The 18,270-nt window shown below is 38.7% G+C and overlaps 1 protein-coding gene across 1 annotated transcript; it reads left to right on the top strand.

Annotated features, from left to right (window-relative positions):
- Positions 1–139: 139 nt before the first annotated feature.
- On the top strand, positions 140–17,634 carry RIDA (reactive intermediate imine deaminase A homolog). The gene is made up of 6 exons (XM_070749231.1): positions 140–303; positions 7,575–7,680; positions 10,706–10,760; positions 13,881–13,949; positions 14,816–14,871; positions 16,527–17,634. The coding sequence occupies exons 1-6, from the start codon at positions 239–241 to the stop codon at positions 16,596–16,598; spliced, it is 423 nt and encodes a 140-aa protein (XP_070605332.1). The 5' UTR covers positions 140–238; the 3' UTR covers positions 16,599–17,634.
- The last annotated feature ends 636 nt before the right edge of the window (positions 17,635–18,270 follow it).

Below are 18,270 nucleotides of genomic sequence, written 5' to 3'. Positions count from 1 at the left end.
ATCCCCCAGAATCCTTCGCGGCACCTACGGCGGGCGGAGAAGGCCCTAAAACTGTAGTTCTTGGGGAAAACCCCGCGCGCTTTTTGAAATGTGTCGGCCGAGGGGGCGGGGTCGCCGAAGGAGGCGGGGGCAAGGGCGGAGTTTTCGGGTACGGGTAAAAGTTCGGGAGCAGCGGAGCATTGGCTTTGTTGGCCTGGCAGTTACCTTGAGGAGGGCTCGTTCCGCTGTTCCTGCCGCTATGGCTACCTTAGTGAAGAGAATCATCAGTACGACAAAGGCTCCCGCTGCTATGGGTCCCTACAGGTAAGGGGGGGGGGTGCAAAGTGAAAAGTGTTTTTTTTTAACACAACTTAAGCTGTGGAACTCGCTGTCACTTGATGTGACCACTGCCCAATCGGATCGGTTACCGCAGCTACACAGGGAGGAATGTCAAAATGGGCTGAAGTTTCTTCCCCAGTGTGGGAAGAAAGTGAATGTGTTGTAGTCTACAGCAGTGTTTCCAAACCTTGGCAACTCGAAGATATTTGGACTTCAACTTCCAGAATTCCCCAGCCAGCGAATGCTGGCTGGGGAATTCTGGGAGTTGAAGTCCAGATATCTTCGAGTTGCCAAGGTTGGGAAACTGGTCTACAGTATCTTGATTTGGCAACTCGTGCTGTTTTTCCTGAAATTTATTTTATTTATTTATTTTTATTTGTTTGTCATATAAATATAGTATTGTAGTATGTTTAACATAATATAAGTATAAAATAGAGATAGAAAGACATTAGGACAGGGACAGCTGCTCAAAAGCATTTCAACATCTGAAATAGGTCCAGGTTTATATCATTTTTCTTACATTTTCATTTTCATTATTTCTTACTTTGTATTTTTTTACAAAATAATTCATGAGTTGTATAGAAAGTCAGCACCCACCCGCCCTCCTAGAGAATGAAATAGTCTGGATAGGCAGGATAGAATATTTCTCCGAATATTTTACTTATTGATTTTCACATAATAATAAAAATAATGAAATAAATCTTATAAATTCCCACAGATCATAACCTGTATCTATTACATTTTGTATTTATAATTCATTACGGAGTATATTCAATTCTATATGTTATCTTATTAATATGTATGTATATACATTTGTAATATATACAATAGAAATAAAGAAGAAAAGTAATATCTATGTTAATATCTCTTATTGTATATTAGTAAAAGATTCACCATGTTTATAATTACTTCTTTCACCAATTAATACTACCCTATTGGTACTGTGTAGTTGTTGTTTTAAAAAAATCTTAAAGGAGGCAGAAACCGGTCCCAAGCAGTAACAGAGCTTTTAGAAATGCAGATTTGGTGATCCATTCATAAAGACTGAGTCAGACAGAAAGTCCAGGTGAACAATTAAGGTTGACAAGACAAACAGGTAGGATCTGCATTTCTCCATATGCCTATAAAGCCAGCCATGACCCCATAGGAATCTGACAACAGCCATTACAATATTAAAGGACATGTTCTTGCACAGGAACAGGAAGCTCAAATACAAAGCCCAAAAAAAGTATAAAAACCTACCCACTCTCAACTTCTATTTGGTCAGCTGTCCCAGAACTGCATGCTCATCAATCTGTTCATCAATAAACGTTCTTTTCCATCAGCCTCCCTTTTTTTCCCAACGCCTTTCTCCCGGCTTGGAAACGAACCAGATGGATTTTTCCTTCCTATAATTGCTCAATTGTCATAGTTAATGAATACTGTAAAGTTAAAGATTGCTACTCCTGTTTGCTTGAATTCAGATTCCTCGAGGTCTTATTTTTCAAAGTGTGCAAATTAAAAGTTGCAAAACAATACTGTACCTATTTTATTTTTATGTTTAGTAAAATAATTCTAATACTATAGTACTTTTTTTTTTGCTTTTTTAATCCCCGAATCAATATATTGCAGAAGCTCACTCTATGCTTAGGAAATCTTTAATTACTTCATATTAAAAATAACAGAACTCTGATTAACAATATCCTATTTTATGCAAAACTAAGGATTTGCATAGCAGCAGTGAATGAGCTTAAATGCTTGGAGGTGACTCCCAGTCGGAGAATAGGACTTATAAACTGTTCAGATTGGTAGGAAGCAGCTTTGCAAATTCATTGTTCTTACAGAACACATTATTTTAATTCAGAGTATTCACTTGTGATTCACTTTACTTTTTTCTACATTGGCTGACTACTATAGTATATAAAGAGACTCGGGCAACTTATTATGATAAATAATTATAGTAAACGTGAATCAGCTATGCAATAATTGTAAATGCTAGTCTGGAATATAATAAATAGGATGATTATACCTTGTTGCCACTTCTTACTTTTGGTTCAGGCTACAATATTTAAAATATTTGTTCAAGTAACTAATAAAAACGCATATTCATAGCATTTTCCATCTTCTACAATATTTGCTTTGGGATGAGATTCCAAATTGGTTCTCATCCAAAATCCACCTACCTACCACCACTTCAAGAATGCCCAAATTCATGCTTTATTTTTTTATTTCTAACCTTTCTAGTAACAATATGTGAATTTTAATCACTAATGACAAAATTACTTAAAATTGTTGAGTGGAAAATTACACAAGCAGATAAATTGTGCTAGTAATTAGTTCACTAAATAAGAGGACTGGCCTGCTGTTGTTGTATTTTTTTTTTTTAGTCATCTGTATAGATGCCAGCGGCCCAGACTTCAAAAAACTAATTAGTGTAAAATATGTGTAAAAAAGAGCTAATCTTTTCTCAAGGCACAGCCTTCAGGAGAGGCTTTTATGGGATCTAGTGGTTTTTAAAAATTTGTTAGAATTCGCTTGTCTGGCAGAAATATTTTCTCGCCAACAATTAGTGGATGTTAGAAGAGAGCAATATTAATTAGCCTATCATATCAAAAAATCTTAGTATCTTTTGCAGGTAACAGATTTTACTAAAAGGCATTAATTGTTATGTACTGCAGCTCACTTCATCAGATCTGTAGTAAAGTATAAAGTTGGGATCTTAACTCCAGCCTTTGTATGTTCTTGGCCGGATGGGAAATAGTGTGAGATGATTGGCGTTTCAATTAAGGTGTCTGGATTTAGTAGGATGTAACATGTAACTTACTGACCAAGCAGACCCAACCTTTTGGCTTGTCTGGGCTGCATTGAGTGAAGTGAAATTGTCTTGGGCCACATACAAAATATATAATATAATTGATTTATATAAAAAACAAATTTCATTTTTATAGCTTTTACTACAAATAGTAATAATCATGTTGAGGCCACATTGCTAATTGTCCAGATGCATGGGTTGGAGACACGATAGAAACCCCCCCACAAAGTTTATATATTTTTCACTGAGGGTTTAGTAGGTAGTGACTACTAACTAAGAAAAAATGAAGAATCAGAATTTATTAATTAGATTTTTATGCCGCCCTTCTCCTGAGACTCAGGGCAGCTTACAACAAGACAAATACAAAATATGCGAGAAATCTAACATTTAAAATACTAAAAGACGTCAAATCTAGAATCACGTAAAAACCTAACAAGAGTCATATTCTAAAAACCTAATTCATTTAAAAACCAATCACATTTCATACTAGTATACATTATCAATTCAATCATAGGGCGGGGTAGATGTTAAAAACAAATAGTAATGGCAAATTTATAAAAACAAAAAACATGTTTTGAAAGTTATTAGAAGCTAAACTCCATGCCATACATTCATTAGCAAAACTTGATTGTTCCTATAAAAAATTGACTTTGTAGATTTTTTTAAAAAAAATTACTAAACTTTCCGTAATGTGGCCACGTAAACAGAAATGTTGGTCTGAGTCTACATTTATCTCATTTAAGTTGACTTCAAAGCTTCCCTGTATGAGCATTGCAAAATGCTGCCCCAAATTAATTGGTTAGTGCTCTAAACTAAAGAATTTAAGAGATTCTTGCTGAGCTGGTATGTGAGTTAAGGTGTGTTATTGAACAGCCAGAAATCAGGTCAGAAGAACCATAAGAAGACCTGGGAATTTACTTCCCAAATAGCCATTTAGTTAATGTCTGTTATTTCATAATATTTAAACCCTTTCCAATCCTGTTAACATCAACTGGGCATGGATAGCCTAGAGCAGTGTTTCCCAACCTTGGCAACCTGAAGCTATTTGGACTTCAACTCCCAGAATTCCCCAGTCAGCAAATGCTGGCTGGGGAATTCTGGGAGTTGAAGTCCAGATAGCTTCAAGTTGCCAAGGTTGGGAAACACTGGCCTAGAGAAAAGGAGGGCCAGAGCGGACATGATAGCAGTCTACAAGTATACAAGGGGATGTCACAGAGAGGAGGGGATCACTTTATTCCCCAGGGCACCAGAGGGCCGGACGAGGAACAACGGCTGGAAGCTGACCAAGGAGAGATTCAATATGGAGATAAGGAGGAACTTCCTGACGGTCAGAGCGATCAACCAATGGAACAACCTACCAGTGGACGTTGTGAACTCCAACACTTGACTGGTGTGCTATGGGGTTCCTGCTTGAGCAGGGGGTTGAACTTGATGGCCTTCAAGGTCCATTTCAACTCTAACAATCAATCAATCAATCAATCAATAAACAAACAAACTTTGCAAACTACTGATTAGTTGGCATAGTTGATTTCTTTTCAGTAGCATTAATATCAATACCAAAACTTCAACAGAACTTAGATTAGGTCTAAGGGAGGGGTTCCACTTACCTTCGCTACCTGTTTGTATTGTGATGTTTTGCCTGGAAATACGTGCCTCCCCTCATGCAAATTTACTTCCACACATGCTCAGAAGGTGGTTTCAGCCTGAAACACAGCTGAGGAGTTGCTCAGCTGTGCTTCGGGCAAAGAAATAAAGATCGTTATTAACCAGGGGTGGGTGGGAGGCGGTGAAGAAGCCATCCAAACACTGAAAAAAATAGCTGAATATTCCGAAGAAAAGATGGCAGCATGCACGGACTGGATCCATGATACCATCTTCATGGCATTGGACCAGAATATCTCCAGGACCGCCTTCTGCCGCATGAGTCCCAGCGACCAGTTAGGTGCCACAGAGTTGGCCTTCTCCGGATCCTGTCGACTAAACAATGTCGTTTGGCAGGACCCAGGGGAAGAGCCTTCTCTGTGGCGGCCCCGACCCTCTGGAACCAACTCCCCCCAGATATCAGAGTTGCCCCCATCCTCCTTGCCTTTCGTAAGCTCCTTAAAACCCACCTCTGTCATCAGGCATGGGGGAATTGAGATATTCCCTTCCCCCTAGGCTTATAAAATTTATGCATGGTATATCTGTATGTATGATTGGTTTCTTAAATTGGGGTTTTTTACATTACTTCTAATATTAGATTTGTTCATATTGTCTTTTTACTGTTGTTAGCCGCCCCGAGTCTACGGAGAGGGGCGGCATACAAATCAAATAAATAAAATATAAAATAAAATAATAAAATAAAATAAATGTCGTCACGCAGGTCACTAACAGTTTGAGCAATCTGGTCCAAACTGGGAGGAACCCACCCTGATTAGATCTTATTTAACCAAGCTGCCTCTATCCCAATAAATCACAACAATAAAAAATGGTTACGTTTGGAGAATCGTCTAAAACCACAATTGGCTAAAATTTCCATATTAAGCAAAATAATTGATAAGTGAGTTGTAGCCAATTATACATTTTTTTTGTGGTGGTTGTTAAGCAAATCACTGCAGGTGTTAAGTGAATAACATAATTGTTAAGCCAATCCATTTTCCCCATTGGCTTTGCTTGCCAGAAGCCACCTGGAAAGATCATCAATGGTGATCATAAGACCGTAGCATGCTGCAACCATAAATACATACCAAATGCCCTAATTTTGATCATGTGACTCTGGAGATGCTACAGTGGTCTTAAAGGCATAGCTCTGGTTGTAAATCACTTTATTCAGTGCCATTGTTACTAAATGAATGGTTATCATTATTGTTGTTGTTTTGTTGTTGTTATTGTTATTATTATTTCTTAGATTTGTATGCCGCCCCTCTCCGAAGACTCGGGGCAGTTGTACGTCGAGGACTATCAACTTGCCATGTTAGCTACGCAATATGACTAAGGCTATATTTGAAAGCAAATTTATAGAGTATCCTATAATTGTTCCAGTTTGGGAGGAGGTTATTAACATCTATTAAGTAATGTCTTGATGGAAGAATTAGTATTCCTTGATTCATGTTCTTTTGAACTAAATTCAGGCTCCACAAAAATTGACATTGAACAAAGAAGGAAATCTCTATAAGTCAAAATATTTATTCTTCAGCATTGAACAAATGTGCACATTCAAAATAAAAATCCAAATTGCTTTCTCTGATTTTCCTCCATGGAGGGAAAATCTGTGCCAGGGGTCTCCAAACTTGATCACTTTTAAAACTTATGGACTTCAATTCCCAGCTTTGCTGGCTGGGGAATTCTGGGAGTTGAAGTCCACAAGTCTTAAATTGACTTAGTTTGGAGACCTCTGCATAGAAATAGGTTACCTGTGTCCACAGAGAGAAAGAAACTGGTGAAAATAAACCAGGTGTCAGGCCCAGAAGCCATCTTGGGCATTGGCCACCAGCTTTCATAAGTGGCCTAGCTTATTATTATTATTATTATTATTATTATTATTTATTTATTTATTTATTTATTTATTTATTTATTTATTAGATTTGTATGCCACCCCTCTCCGAAGACTCGGGGCAGCTAACAACAATAAAGAAAACAATGTAACAAATCCAATATTAAAAAGCAATCTAAAAAACCCCAATTTAAGAGACCAATCATACAAACAAGCATACCATGTATAAATTCTATAAGCCTAGGGGGAAGGGAAAAAATTTCAATTCCCCCATGCCTGACGACAGAGGTGGGTTTTAAGGAACTTGCAAAAGGCAAGGTGGGTGGGGGCAACTCTGATATCTGGAGGGAGCTGGTTCCAGAGGGTCGGGGCCGCTACAGAGAAGGCTCTTCTCCTGGGTCCCGCCAAATGACATTGTTTAGTCGACGGGACCCGGAGAAGGCCAACTCTGTGGGACCTAACCGGTCTCTGGGATTTGTGCGGCAGAAGGCGGTCCCGGAGATATTCTGGTCCAATGCCATGAAGGGCTTTATAGGTCATAACCAACACTGTGACCGGAAATTGATCGGCAACCAATACAGACTGCGGAGTGTTGGTGTAAGCTTTTCGTTAGTTGTAATAATACAATATACAAATGTCATATACTATATGAATATAATTATTTATATGAATATATAAATATTTATACCCTGCTCAAAAAAAATAAGAGGAAAATTTAAACAACACAATATAACTCCAAGTAAATCAAACTTCTGTGAAATGAAACTGTCCACTTAGGAAGAACACTGATTGACAGTCAATTTCACATGCTGTTGTGCACATTCAACTTCGTACAGAACAAAGTATTCAGTGAGAATATTTTATTAATTCAGATCTAGGATGTGTTCTTTGAGTGTTCCCTTTATTTTTTTGTGCAGTATGTATTCAAATAGCAAATCAATATCTGTTGCTCTCTTTCCTGATTCCTATTTTTCCTTCTTTTTACTATCCTAGCCAAGCGGTGTTGGTAGATCGCACCATGTATATCGCAGGGCAGCTTGGTATGGATCCCATCAATGGGCAGCTCGTTCCAGGAGGTGTAAAGGAACAAACCTACCAGGTGAAATGTGACCTCACCTATTCTACTAACAAGTCTAATATTACTATTACTGGTTATATAGTCAGCAAGGTGTTGAGACTGGAATTGGGATGTGGGACAAGCAGATATTGCTGCTCGATGATGACTAATGTAACATTGGCTGTACGAAAAGAACCCCTTCTCCAAAGTTCAAAATAAAGGCTCTGGTATAATACTGCATTTCATTATGGAAATAGACATTATTTGAGTTCAATAGAGCTTGTAATTTCCTGTCAGCAAAACGAAGAGTGGCTGAACTAACTCCCACTATTTCCTAGTGCCAAATATTTAATTGCTTCTGCCTTCTGACTTCCATAGACAAAACCATCAACGTTCATCTGCCAACAAATGTTTGAATTAAAACTGAGTGGCCTTCCTGATAGTGTGGTTGTGAAAGGGCAATTATGCTGGCTCAGTTCATCTTTTTTCGCTGACCTTTGTTATGTTTATGTTCAGTCAGTTTGATTGTGTATGATTGTGTAGTACATATGTTTTTTTTATAACAATGTGTTTTAAATTAGTTTTTTTTTTTAAAAAAAAAATTAACATTAGATTTGTATTTATATTGTATTGATGTTATGTTGTGAGCTGCCCCGAGTCTGCGGAGAGGGGCGGCATACAAGTCTAATGAATGAATGAACGAATGAATGAACGATTGAATGAACGATTGAATGAACAAATGAACGATTGAATGAACAAATGAACGATTGAATGAACAAATGAACGATTGAATGAACAAATGAATGAATGATGAATGGCACGGGATAGAAGCATCAAGCACCATATCCTGTGTGGTGTTGTGTTTTTTTTTTTAATGAATCAAGCTTTCCGTGGCGAGAGAATATTAATATAACTTTCCTAAAGCTTTTGAGGTGGTTAGACTGTTAAATGAAAAGGTGTTCATATAAAATGAAGCCTACAGGAGCATGCCAAGCAAACCAAAAAACCCCAAACAGTTAGTCTGGCTGTGTAAAATAAAATGTAATTAATTCTATATCTTCGGGTATATATTTTTTCGCCACCTTAAGATAAAACCTATGTAAAGAACAAAACACAATACTAATATCCAACCGTATACATATGCCAAATTTTCATATCATTAATGTGCTTTAAGGAGTTTCTTTACTTTCTACCTTCTTCCCCTCTCATAACTCCATCTCTCCAACATTATAAGTAGTACTAAATAATAATAATAATAATAATAATAATAATAATAATAATAATAATTTATTAGATTTGTATGCCGCCCCTCTCCGAAGACTTGGGGCGGCTCACAACATAACATCAATACAATATAAATACAAATCTAATGTTAAAAAATTAAAAAAAACTAATTTAAAACACATTGTTATTAAAAAAACTTATGTACTACACAATCATACACACTCAAACCGACTGAACATAAACATAACAAAGGTCAGCGAAAAAAGGAGGGGGGAGATTAATTCCCCCCATGCCTGGCAGCAAAGGTGAGTCTTCAACATTTTACAAAAGGCGAGGAGGGTAGGGGCAGTTCGAATCTCCGGGGGGAGTTGATTCCAGAGGGCCGGGGCCACCATAGAGAAGGCTCTTTCCCTGGGTCCCGCCAGACAGCATTGTTTTGTCGATGAGACCCGGAGAAGGCCAACTCTATGGGACCTAATCGGCTGCTGGGATTTGTGCGGCAGAAGGCGGTCTTGTAGGTACTACTAAACTTTAAAAACAGAAACAAAGAAAGAAAAAGAAACAAAACCCCCAAATATATCTTCAATATCTAACATTCTATAAATCCCATATTCATCATTATTTACGGAGAAAGGGAAAGAGAAAAGAAAAAGAAAAGAAATCACTGCAAACTAACCCGGGGGAGAATATCTGCTCTTTCGCACAATATTTCTGTATATCAAATGGTGTTTCCTTCAGGATTGCCCAATGGATGGCAGCCTAGCATAAGGAAAAGAACTGAGCTGCTTCCGTCTGTAATTGCCATTTGTTGCACACATACTTTTCTATCTTGAGAAGTTTAATTTCAGTGAACTAATTGAATCTCTGAGGGGTCCTTGGTGCGCTTTGAGCTTGATTGTTCTCTTGGAGGTGTTTCATTATCCAAACTAGGTAATGAATCAGATACTAGTCTGATTACATTATCTCGTTTGTATAATGAAACATCTGCAAGAGAACAGCCAAATTCAGAAAGCACAAAAGATCCCCCAGTTCTATTTATTTACTTATTTTATTTTTTATTTATTTATTTTGTCCAATGCACAATGAGTGTTTTAGTGGGTATATATCTATATATACATAGTAAAATGCATAATGAAGGTTATAGAGGAGATACTCATAGTAAAATATATCTAAGAAAGAATAGAAAAGAAGATATAGGAATAGAACATATCAATGAAAGAATAGAAGAAGAGATATAGGAATAGATGAAAGATATAGGAGATATAGGAGAGCAATAGGACAGGGGACGGAAGGCACTCTAGTGCACTTGTACTCGCCCCTTACTGACCTCTTAGGAATCTGGATAGGTCAACCGTAAGGGTAAAGTGTTGGGGGTTTGGGGACGACACTATGAAGTCCGGTAATGAGTTCCACGCTTCGACAACTCGGTTACTGAAGTCATATTTTTTACAGTCAAGTTTGGAGCAGTTAATATTAAGTTTAAATCTGTTGTGTGCTCTTGTGTTGTTGTGGTTAATTGAAGTAGTCGCCGACAGGCAGGACATTGCAGCATATGATCTTGTGGGCAATACTTAGATCTTGTTTAAGGCGTCTTAGTTCTAGGCTTTCTAGGCGCAGGATTGAAAGTCTAATCTCAAATATTCTCCACTATTAGCAACTGAATCTTTCTGCAATAGGACTTCTATCATTTCATGTTTTCTTAGATAGTATGTTTTCGTTATCATAGGTTGTTCTTCCCTATATTTCATGATGTTTTACTTTTGTGTTTCCATATAATTACCATTGTACCCTGTTCTGAGTTCAAGGGATCATGTTCAAATAAATTCAACATTGTCTTCATTAGGCCCTCCAAAACATTGGGGAAATTCTGAAAGCCGCTGGCTGTGACTCCTCTAATGGTATTATTATTATTATTATTATTATTATTATTATTATTATTATTATTATTATATATGTATGTTTACATTCAAATAAATTAGTGAACTTATCTATAAATGTGTTCTGTCCCAATGTGAGTCCCCAAAGAAATAGGTCCACACGCATGAGTTAATGGGTTTTAAGCATATAAGTTCTAATATTTTACTAGCAAAAAGTATAACTGTATAAAATATCTCAGCAAAAGCAAAATCAGTCCGTTGATACAGCGGCTGTTAATTAAAGTCTCGGGCTGAAAGCCAGGAACTCCCCAAATAGTTTTCTTTGATTCATTCTCAAATTAATATGACTCATGCTGAATTGGCAGGCAGTCTGAAGACACAGTTTTCAGTTTCTTAATTTGTAAATCACAGAGATAGACCATGACCACGATCCGATCATCCTGCTCGCATATTGAACATAATCACTTGTGACGAGACTCACCCTTATATAGCCAGAAGGCATGGGCTAATTGTTTTAGAAAGCTCTTCATGCAAAGACCTCTTCCGGTTCAGCCATTCCTGTCTGTTGACATCCCTGCGCACCCTTGCATCAAGAAGAGGCTCTTCCACTTCTCCTGAGTCACTCATGGTCACCTCTGGAGTTGCTACAAGCCATGGTTGGCTTTTAGCCTCTGACTCCCATCCTCTCCAACCTCCTTAGTATCAGATTCAGGTGCCAAGTACACTGGCCCAGGATACCAACCCACACCTGTCTCTTGATCCTCAGAATCCGTGATCAGCTGAGTGGGACGCGGACAGACCGCAACATAAATTTATAGAGAGAAAAATATGTTTTCTGCCTAATGAAAAAGAACAACTTTTCATTGATTGTTCAGGATAACTGTTGCAATGGAACCCAGGTTGTTCCTCCATATAATTTTGGTATTTATTGTGTTAAGTATTTTATTATGCCGGCATTGTTTAAGATTCTTTTAAAAAATCTCTCTAGACTTGTTGAAGAAAAGTTGTACATAAGTAATTTAAATAATACATATTTTGTGTCATTTCTTGGAACAGTGGATTAGTGCTGCAACTTTTCCAAAACTATGGGTATTTTGATAATCCCTTCCCATATGAGAAGTTTTTGGTTTTGGAGATTATTAGGACACTTTTTCTTTCTTAAGGGTTTTCTCTGTTTTTCAGATTGTCAGATTAAATGACAATCAGAATTAATGTTCATAATACTATTTTTTTTTCTGGGTCAAGAATCACATTTGACCTTTGTGTAGTAGGGTTAGGGTTGTACACCCAAAGTAATGGTTAGGGGCCAAGATAAGATAAAATTTCACACCCTTAACATTTAAAGGTAGCATATTTTTCGGACTATAAAAATCACCCGTGTATAAGACGCACCAAGATTTTAAAGAGGTAAGTAAGATAAAAAGGGTTTTGTCCTCTCTGGCCTCCAGGAGCACCCTGCAAGCCTCCCAAATCCTCTTTGCGCCCTGTTTTTTTAAAAAAAATGGGCACATTTTAAATTAAAAATGGGGTTGTTTTTGCTTGCCCCCAGGAACACTCTGCAGGCCTCCCAAACCCTCTGCACAATCCATTTTTGGCAAAAACAGATCTGTCTTTCTCCCATTTTTGTGAAAAAGGGGGGCACGCCGAGAGTTTAGGAAGCCTGCAGAGTGCTCCTAGGGGCTGGGGGAAGGTAAAAACGGCCCCATTTTTACAAAGAATTGCCTATTTTTTACCTGTTTTTTGCAAAAATGGCATGCACAGAGGGTTTCAGAGGACTGCAGAGTGCTCCTTGGGATTTGGGGGAGGCAAAAACTTCCCTCAGCCCCCAGGAACTATCTGCAGGCTTCCCAAACCCTCTGTGTGCCCCCCCTTTTTTTTTTTGCAAAAACAAGTCAATTTTTCCCAAAAATGAGATGCGAGGGTGGGGCTTTGGGAGGTCAAAAGTGGCTGTGTTTGGTGTATAAGATGCACTAACATTTCCACCCTCTTTTATGGGGGCGAAAAGGTGTGTCTTATATTCCGAAAAATACAATAAATAAACTTTGTTTCTGTGAATATTTATCAGTCTACTTTGTTCCTTGCATGAGGATGATGATATCTTTTCATCAATAATAAATTCAATGTGTTCTGTCGGGCTTTCTGGTAGAAAATTCACAGGTACAAATTTCAGACACACACACGTTTGAAAATTCAAAACAATGTTCTTTATAATGAAAATTCACTTAAACTAAGCCCTCTTTTGGTATAGCAAAGAGCACTCGTCTCCAAACAAACTGGTAATTTGTACAAGTCCCTTATCAGTTCTGAGATACTTAGCTTGCAGCTGTGAGGCAATTCACAGTCCTTCTTTCACAAAGTGAAACACACTTTGCTCTGGTTTAGTTTCAAAGCGGGGGAAAAAATCAGCACACAAAGGTCAAAGTCAGCAAAGCAGTCACGAAACACAACGAGCAGATAATCCTCCACAATGGCCAAACCCACAGCAGCCTCACTAATTACCACAGGCCCACCCAACCACAGGTGGCCTCATTTTCTTTGATAATAATCTCTCAGTTGTTGCTGCCTATGCATCGCTTTCCACATGCCTGGCTGTATCATTAACTCTTGTTCCCAATCCAAGGAGGAGCTTCTGAGCTGTCTGCCACACTCTCCTCTTCCCTGTCACTCATGTCTTCTTGGTCAGAGGAGCCTTCATCAGCAGATTCCACCGGGGGACAAAACAGGCCTGCAGCATGTGGATGTCTCCCCCACATCCACAGTCCTTGGGGCAGGAGCTGGGCCAGAGCTAACCACAACACAATGATATTTGGGCATCTTGATCCTGGAAGGGTTATAGGAATTGAAGTCCAGCATCTTCAAAAACCAACCAAAGGTGTCTGAAATCCAACCGTGTCAATCTTGTGATTTGGAATGCGTGGCCTATCCATAAAAAAAGAATCACAATTCCAAATTGCTTGCCAGATAAGACCCTTGCAACACATTTCTGTGAAGGTTTACTCGGAAGAAATGATGACCTACTCTGAAGTGTGTTTTTCTGTGTGTGTGATGCACAAAGATTCAGACTTAATTATATTGACTGCTGAAATGTTTATAGCTAGGTGGTATGAAACATAATTGAAGACAAGGTTTCTTCATTTTTAGTGGTAAAGACTACTGTACTGATGACCAACATGAGGGATTTTAATGATATTAATGAAGTCTACAAGCAATGTAAGTATGGCTAGTGGCTGCATATTTAATTTCTTTACTTTATTTTGTGTTTGGATGGAGATATATCCAAATATGTGCTTAGGCTTCTGCTAGAATTATAGGAGGCTATGAATTATGTTATCTCAAAGTACAAAGCAGTCCTAGAACTTGCTAGAGCAGTGGTTCTCAACCTTTCTAATGCCATGACCCCTTAATACAGTTCCTCGTGTTGTGGTGACCCCCAACCGTACGTCTAGCGCCAATTCTCCCAACAGCTTTAAGCTGATTGGCAGGAAGGTCAGAAGGACAACCCCACTGTCAACGCCTGATTGGTCAGATTGTAAAAATATATTCCGAGGTGCCAGAATAGAAGCTTTAGTTCCTAATACCATGGGGAAATTGTCTTTTTTCATGGTCTTAGGTGACCCCTGTGAAATGGTCCTTCGACCCCCAAAGGGATCCCGACCCCCAGGTTGAGAACCACTGTGCTAGAGTCTGTAAAGGCACATTTGAAGTCTATAATCTGTTAAAAAGCATGCAAATTCTTTCATTTGGCCATACTTTAGTTAGAAAGTGTTTTATGTGGGACTAAAACTCTATTGCTTGTTTCTTTAAATCCTTGTGGTTTGTAAGACCTCACTTGGCATTTTTCATACCTGGCAAACACATTTGTTTTGGAACATGTCTTCTTTTGAATAAAAAGAAGGGAAAATTTAAATTCTTAGATTGCTGATTTATTCACTTGCATTCTATAATATGAATTTATATAGAATGAAGAGGCTTTTTTACCAAACTTTATAACTTGCTATTTAACACAGTTCAACTAAACACAATTCTCTATTTTTGCAGTCAGTTATTAATTGGAGCCATTTATCTACCCCTTATAGTTTTCAAGTGCAACTTTCCAGCCCGAGCTGCTTATCAGGTGGCAGCTCTTCCAAAGGTAAAAGTATCAGTTCTTATGTCTACAACCCCTGGAAATGATTTTTTTTATAGATTTTTAAAAAATGCAAACCCTTTTTCGCATTTTGTTACGTTCTTAAATATCATTTGGATTGTGAGAATTTAGCTGCATCTTTTATTGGTGAGGTCTTGCCTGTTTCTTCGTAGACTGTGTACTGTTTCTTTAGGCATCCTCTCATTTGAATTAAGGGAGTTCCTCTAATTTGCACAAGATATTAATATTTTCTGTGATTGCAACATCAACATGGTGTAACTCCTGGATTTTCAGCAGCAAAGAGAGGATTTAAATCAGCAGTGAAATCTACTTACTTTCCCTACCAGTTCAGAAGTACATGTTTTTTCACGCTCGCTTCGCTTTGCTGCTAAACCTGCTGAACCCCATTGGGGTGGGTGTCACTGAATAATCTAAAACACTGAACCTTGGCAACTTGAAGAAGTGTGGACTTTAACTCCCAGAATTCCCTAGCCAGCAAGGCTGGTTGGGGAATTCTGGGAGCTGAAGTCCACGCCTCTTCAAATCACTAAGGCTGAGAAACACTGTTCTAAAGCATCATGAGTTGAAGAATTTGAGGATCCCTGCATTAAACAAATCAACTCTGCCCTGATTTTATATAGAATAGAAGTTTATTGGCCAAGTGTGATTGGACACACAAGGAATTTGTCTTGGTGCATATGCTCTCAGCGTACATAAAATAAAATATACATTTGTCAAGAATCATGTGGTACAACACTTAATGATTGTCATAGGGGTCAAATAAGCAATGAAGAAGCAATATTAATAAAAATCTTAGGATATAAGCAACAAGTTACAGCCATACAGTCAACATGGGAGGAAATGGGTGATAGGAATGATGAGAAAAACTAGTAGAATAGAAGTGCAGATTTAGTCGAAAGTCTGACAGTGTTGAGGGAATTATTTGTTTAGTAGAGTGATGGCGTTTGGGAAAAAACTGTTCTTGTGTCTAGTTGTCTTGGTGTGCAGTGCTCTGTAGCGACGTTTTGAGGGTAGGAGTTGAAACAATTTGTGTCCAGGATGTGAGGGGTCATTAAATATTTTCCCCGCCCTCTTTTTGACTCGTGCAGTACTGTATACAGGTCCTCAATGGAAGGCAGGTTGGCAGCAATTGTTTTTTCTGCAGTTCTGATTATCCTCTGAAGTCTGCGTCGGTCCTGTTGGGTTGCAGCACCAAACCAGACAGTTATAGAGGTGCAGATGACAGACTCAATGTTTCCTCTGTAGAACTGTATCAGCAGCTCCTTGGGCAGTTTGAGCTTCCTGAGCTGGCGCAGAAAGAACATTCTTTGTTGTGCTTTTTTGATGATGTTTTTGATGTTAGGTGACCATTTTAGGTCTTGAGATATGATTGAACCTAGAAATTTGAAGGTCTCTACTGTTGATACTGTGTTGTCTAGTATTGTGAGAGGTAGAAGGGTGTAAGGGTTTCTCCTAAAGTCTACCACCATTTCTACGGTTTTGAGTGTGTTCAGTTCTAGATTGTTCTGGTCACACCACAAGGATAGTTGTTCAACTTCCCGTCTGTATGCGGATTCATCATTGTTATATTTTTATATTGTTATATTATTATATATTGTTATATATTTGTTATATTGTTATGTTATATTTCTTCCTTCCAGGATGCCTGTGTGGAGATTGAAGCTATTGCCATTTTGGGGCCCCTTCAAGATGCCTCACCGGCTAAAATCTAGCCACTCTGGTTTCTTCTGCCACCTCACTATCTGTAGGGTTCAGTTCTGCTAACGCTTCTCTCAAATAATGTTATTCATGAATTGGGAATATGACTCATTTAGGTGTATTTGGGTGGGCAGATCGACTCACAGACACCACTGTACTGTTAAGGCTGTCTGTTTTTCACAGTATAGCAATATCATAAGTCTCAGTGACTTTAAGCTGTGTGCTGGCTGGAGAATTTTGGGAGTGGAAGTTCATTCATCTTAAAATCAGTGAGGTTGAGAAACATTGAAGTACAGTGATCCCTCGATTATCGCGAGGGTTCCGTTCCAAGACCCCTCGCGATAATCGATTTTTCGCGATGTAGGGTTGCGGAAGTAAAAACACCATCTGCGCATGCGCGCCCTTTTTTCCATGGCCGCGCATGCGCAGATGGTGGAGTTTGCGTGGGCGGCGGGGAAACCCGGATCTTCGTCTGCTCGCTGCTGCTGCTGCAGCAGCAGCGAGCAGACGAAGATCGGGGTTTCCCCGCCGCCCACGCAAAGGGGAAACCCCGGCTCCTCGCTGATGCCCCCGCTCGCCCGCCCGCCCGCCCGCCAGCAAGAGGGGGAGAGATAGAGAAAGAGAGAGAAGGAAAGAAAGAGATGAGAGAGGGAGGAAGAGACTGTGAGAGAGGAAGAAGCAAGATAGAGAAAGAGAGAGAGAAAGAAAGATGAGAAAGGAAGGAAGAGAGTGACGTCATCGGGTGGAAAAATCGCGATATAGCGTTTCGCGAAGAACGAGATCGTGAAAATCGAGGGATCACTGTATAGTATAAATGAAAGACATTCACGAAAGATGAAATACTTCAATTAAAGTATATTTTGAGAGGGGGGAAGCAATAGAACTCTTCAGATAAACCTTGACATAGATAAGAGGGAGATTTTCTAACATTTGGGAGTCCAGATTAACCTTTAGCTGTGTACTACATGAAGCAGAATTGTAGACTTTAAAACATTAGAACAAAAATCTAGGATGAATAAATCACATTGCTGATCAGTGTTGATAACATCAGTTTTGGCTTCTTGTTTTTTGGGAGAAAATTAGCCGATAAACTTACCAGTTCAAATTTTGCCTGATTCACAAGATCATATTCAAAGTTGCTACAAATTTTGTAATTAGAAACGTGACAATACATTTTGTGTAGTATTTACATTTTTTTCTACAATTAATTGGTTTTTGAAGAGAAATGTATAATTATTATTATATAACAGCACCTTTTTTTTTTGTAAAAGTATGTTTGGGCTTTCTGAGTAGACCTTTTAATAATCAGGTTTAGGGATGTGCTCTATTGAGAAGGTTCAGTTTAGATGTTAATTCAGTACAGTGGAAAATAGCCTGCCCGTCCAAATTAGAATGTTAATTCAGAAATATTCAAATGTTTTTCCCTCTACATCAAATGGGTATAACTGTGTGGTTCATTGATTGGTTGGTTGGTTGGTTGGTTGGTTGGTTGGTTGGTTGGTTGGTTGGTTGGTTGGTTGGTTGGTTGGTTGGTTGGTTGGTTGGTTGGTTGGCTGACTGGTTGGTTGGTTGGTTGGTTGGTTGGTTGGTTGGTTGGTTGGTTGGTTGGTTGGTTGGTTGGTTGGCTGACTGATTGGTTGGTTGGTTGGTTGGTTGGTTGGTTGGTTGGTTGGTTGGTTGGTTGAT

This window comes from Erythrolamprus reginae, chromosome 3, assembly GCF_031021105.1.
Source record: "Erythrolamprus reginae isolate rEryReg1 chromosome 3, rEryReg1.hap1, whole genome shotgun sequence".
Lineage (NCBI taxonomy): Eukaryota > Metazoa > Chordata > Lepidosauria > Squamata > Dipsadidae > Erythrolamprus > Erythrolamprus reginae.
This window is presented reverse-complemented; position numbering and strand designations above follow the sequence as displayed.

Coding starts and splice junctions, on each gene's coding strand:
- RIDA (XM_070749231.1), top strand. CDS start 239: ATGGCTACCTTAGTGAAGAGAATCATCAGTACGACAAAGGCTCCCGCT. Junction 304..7,574: donor GCTGCTATGGGTCCCTACAG/GTAAGGGGGGGG, acceptor TTACTATCCTAG/CCAAGCGGTGTTGGTAGATC. Junction 14,872..16,526: donor AGGTGGCAGCTCTTCCAAAG/GTAAAAGTATCA, acceptor TCTTCCTTCCAG/GATGCCTGTGTGGAGATTGA.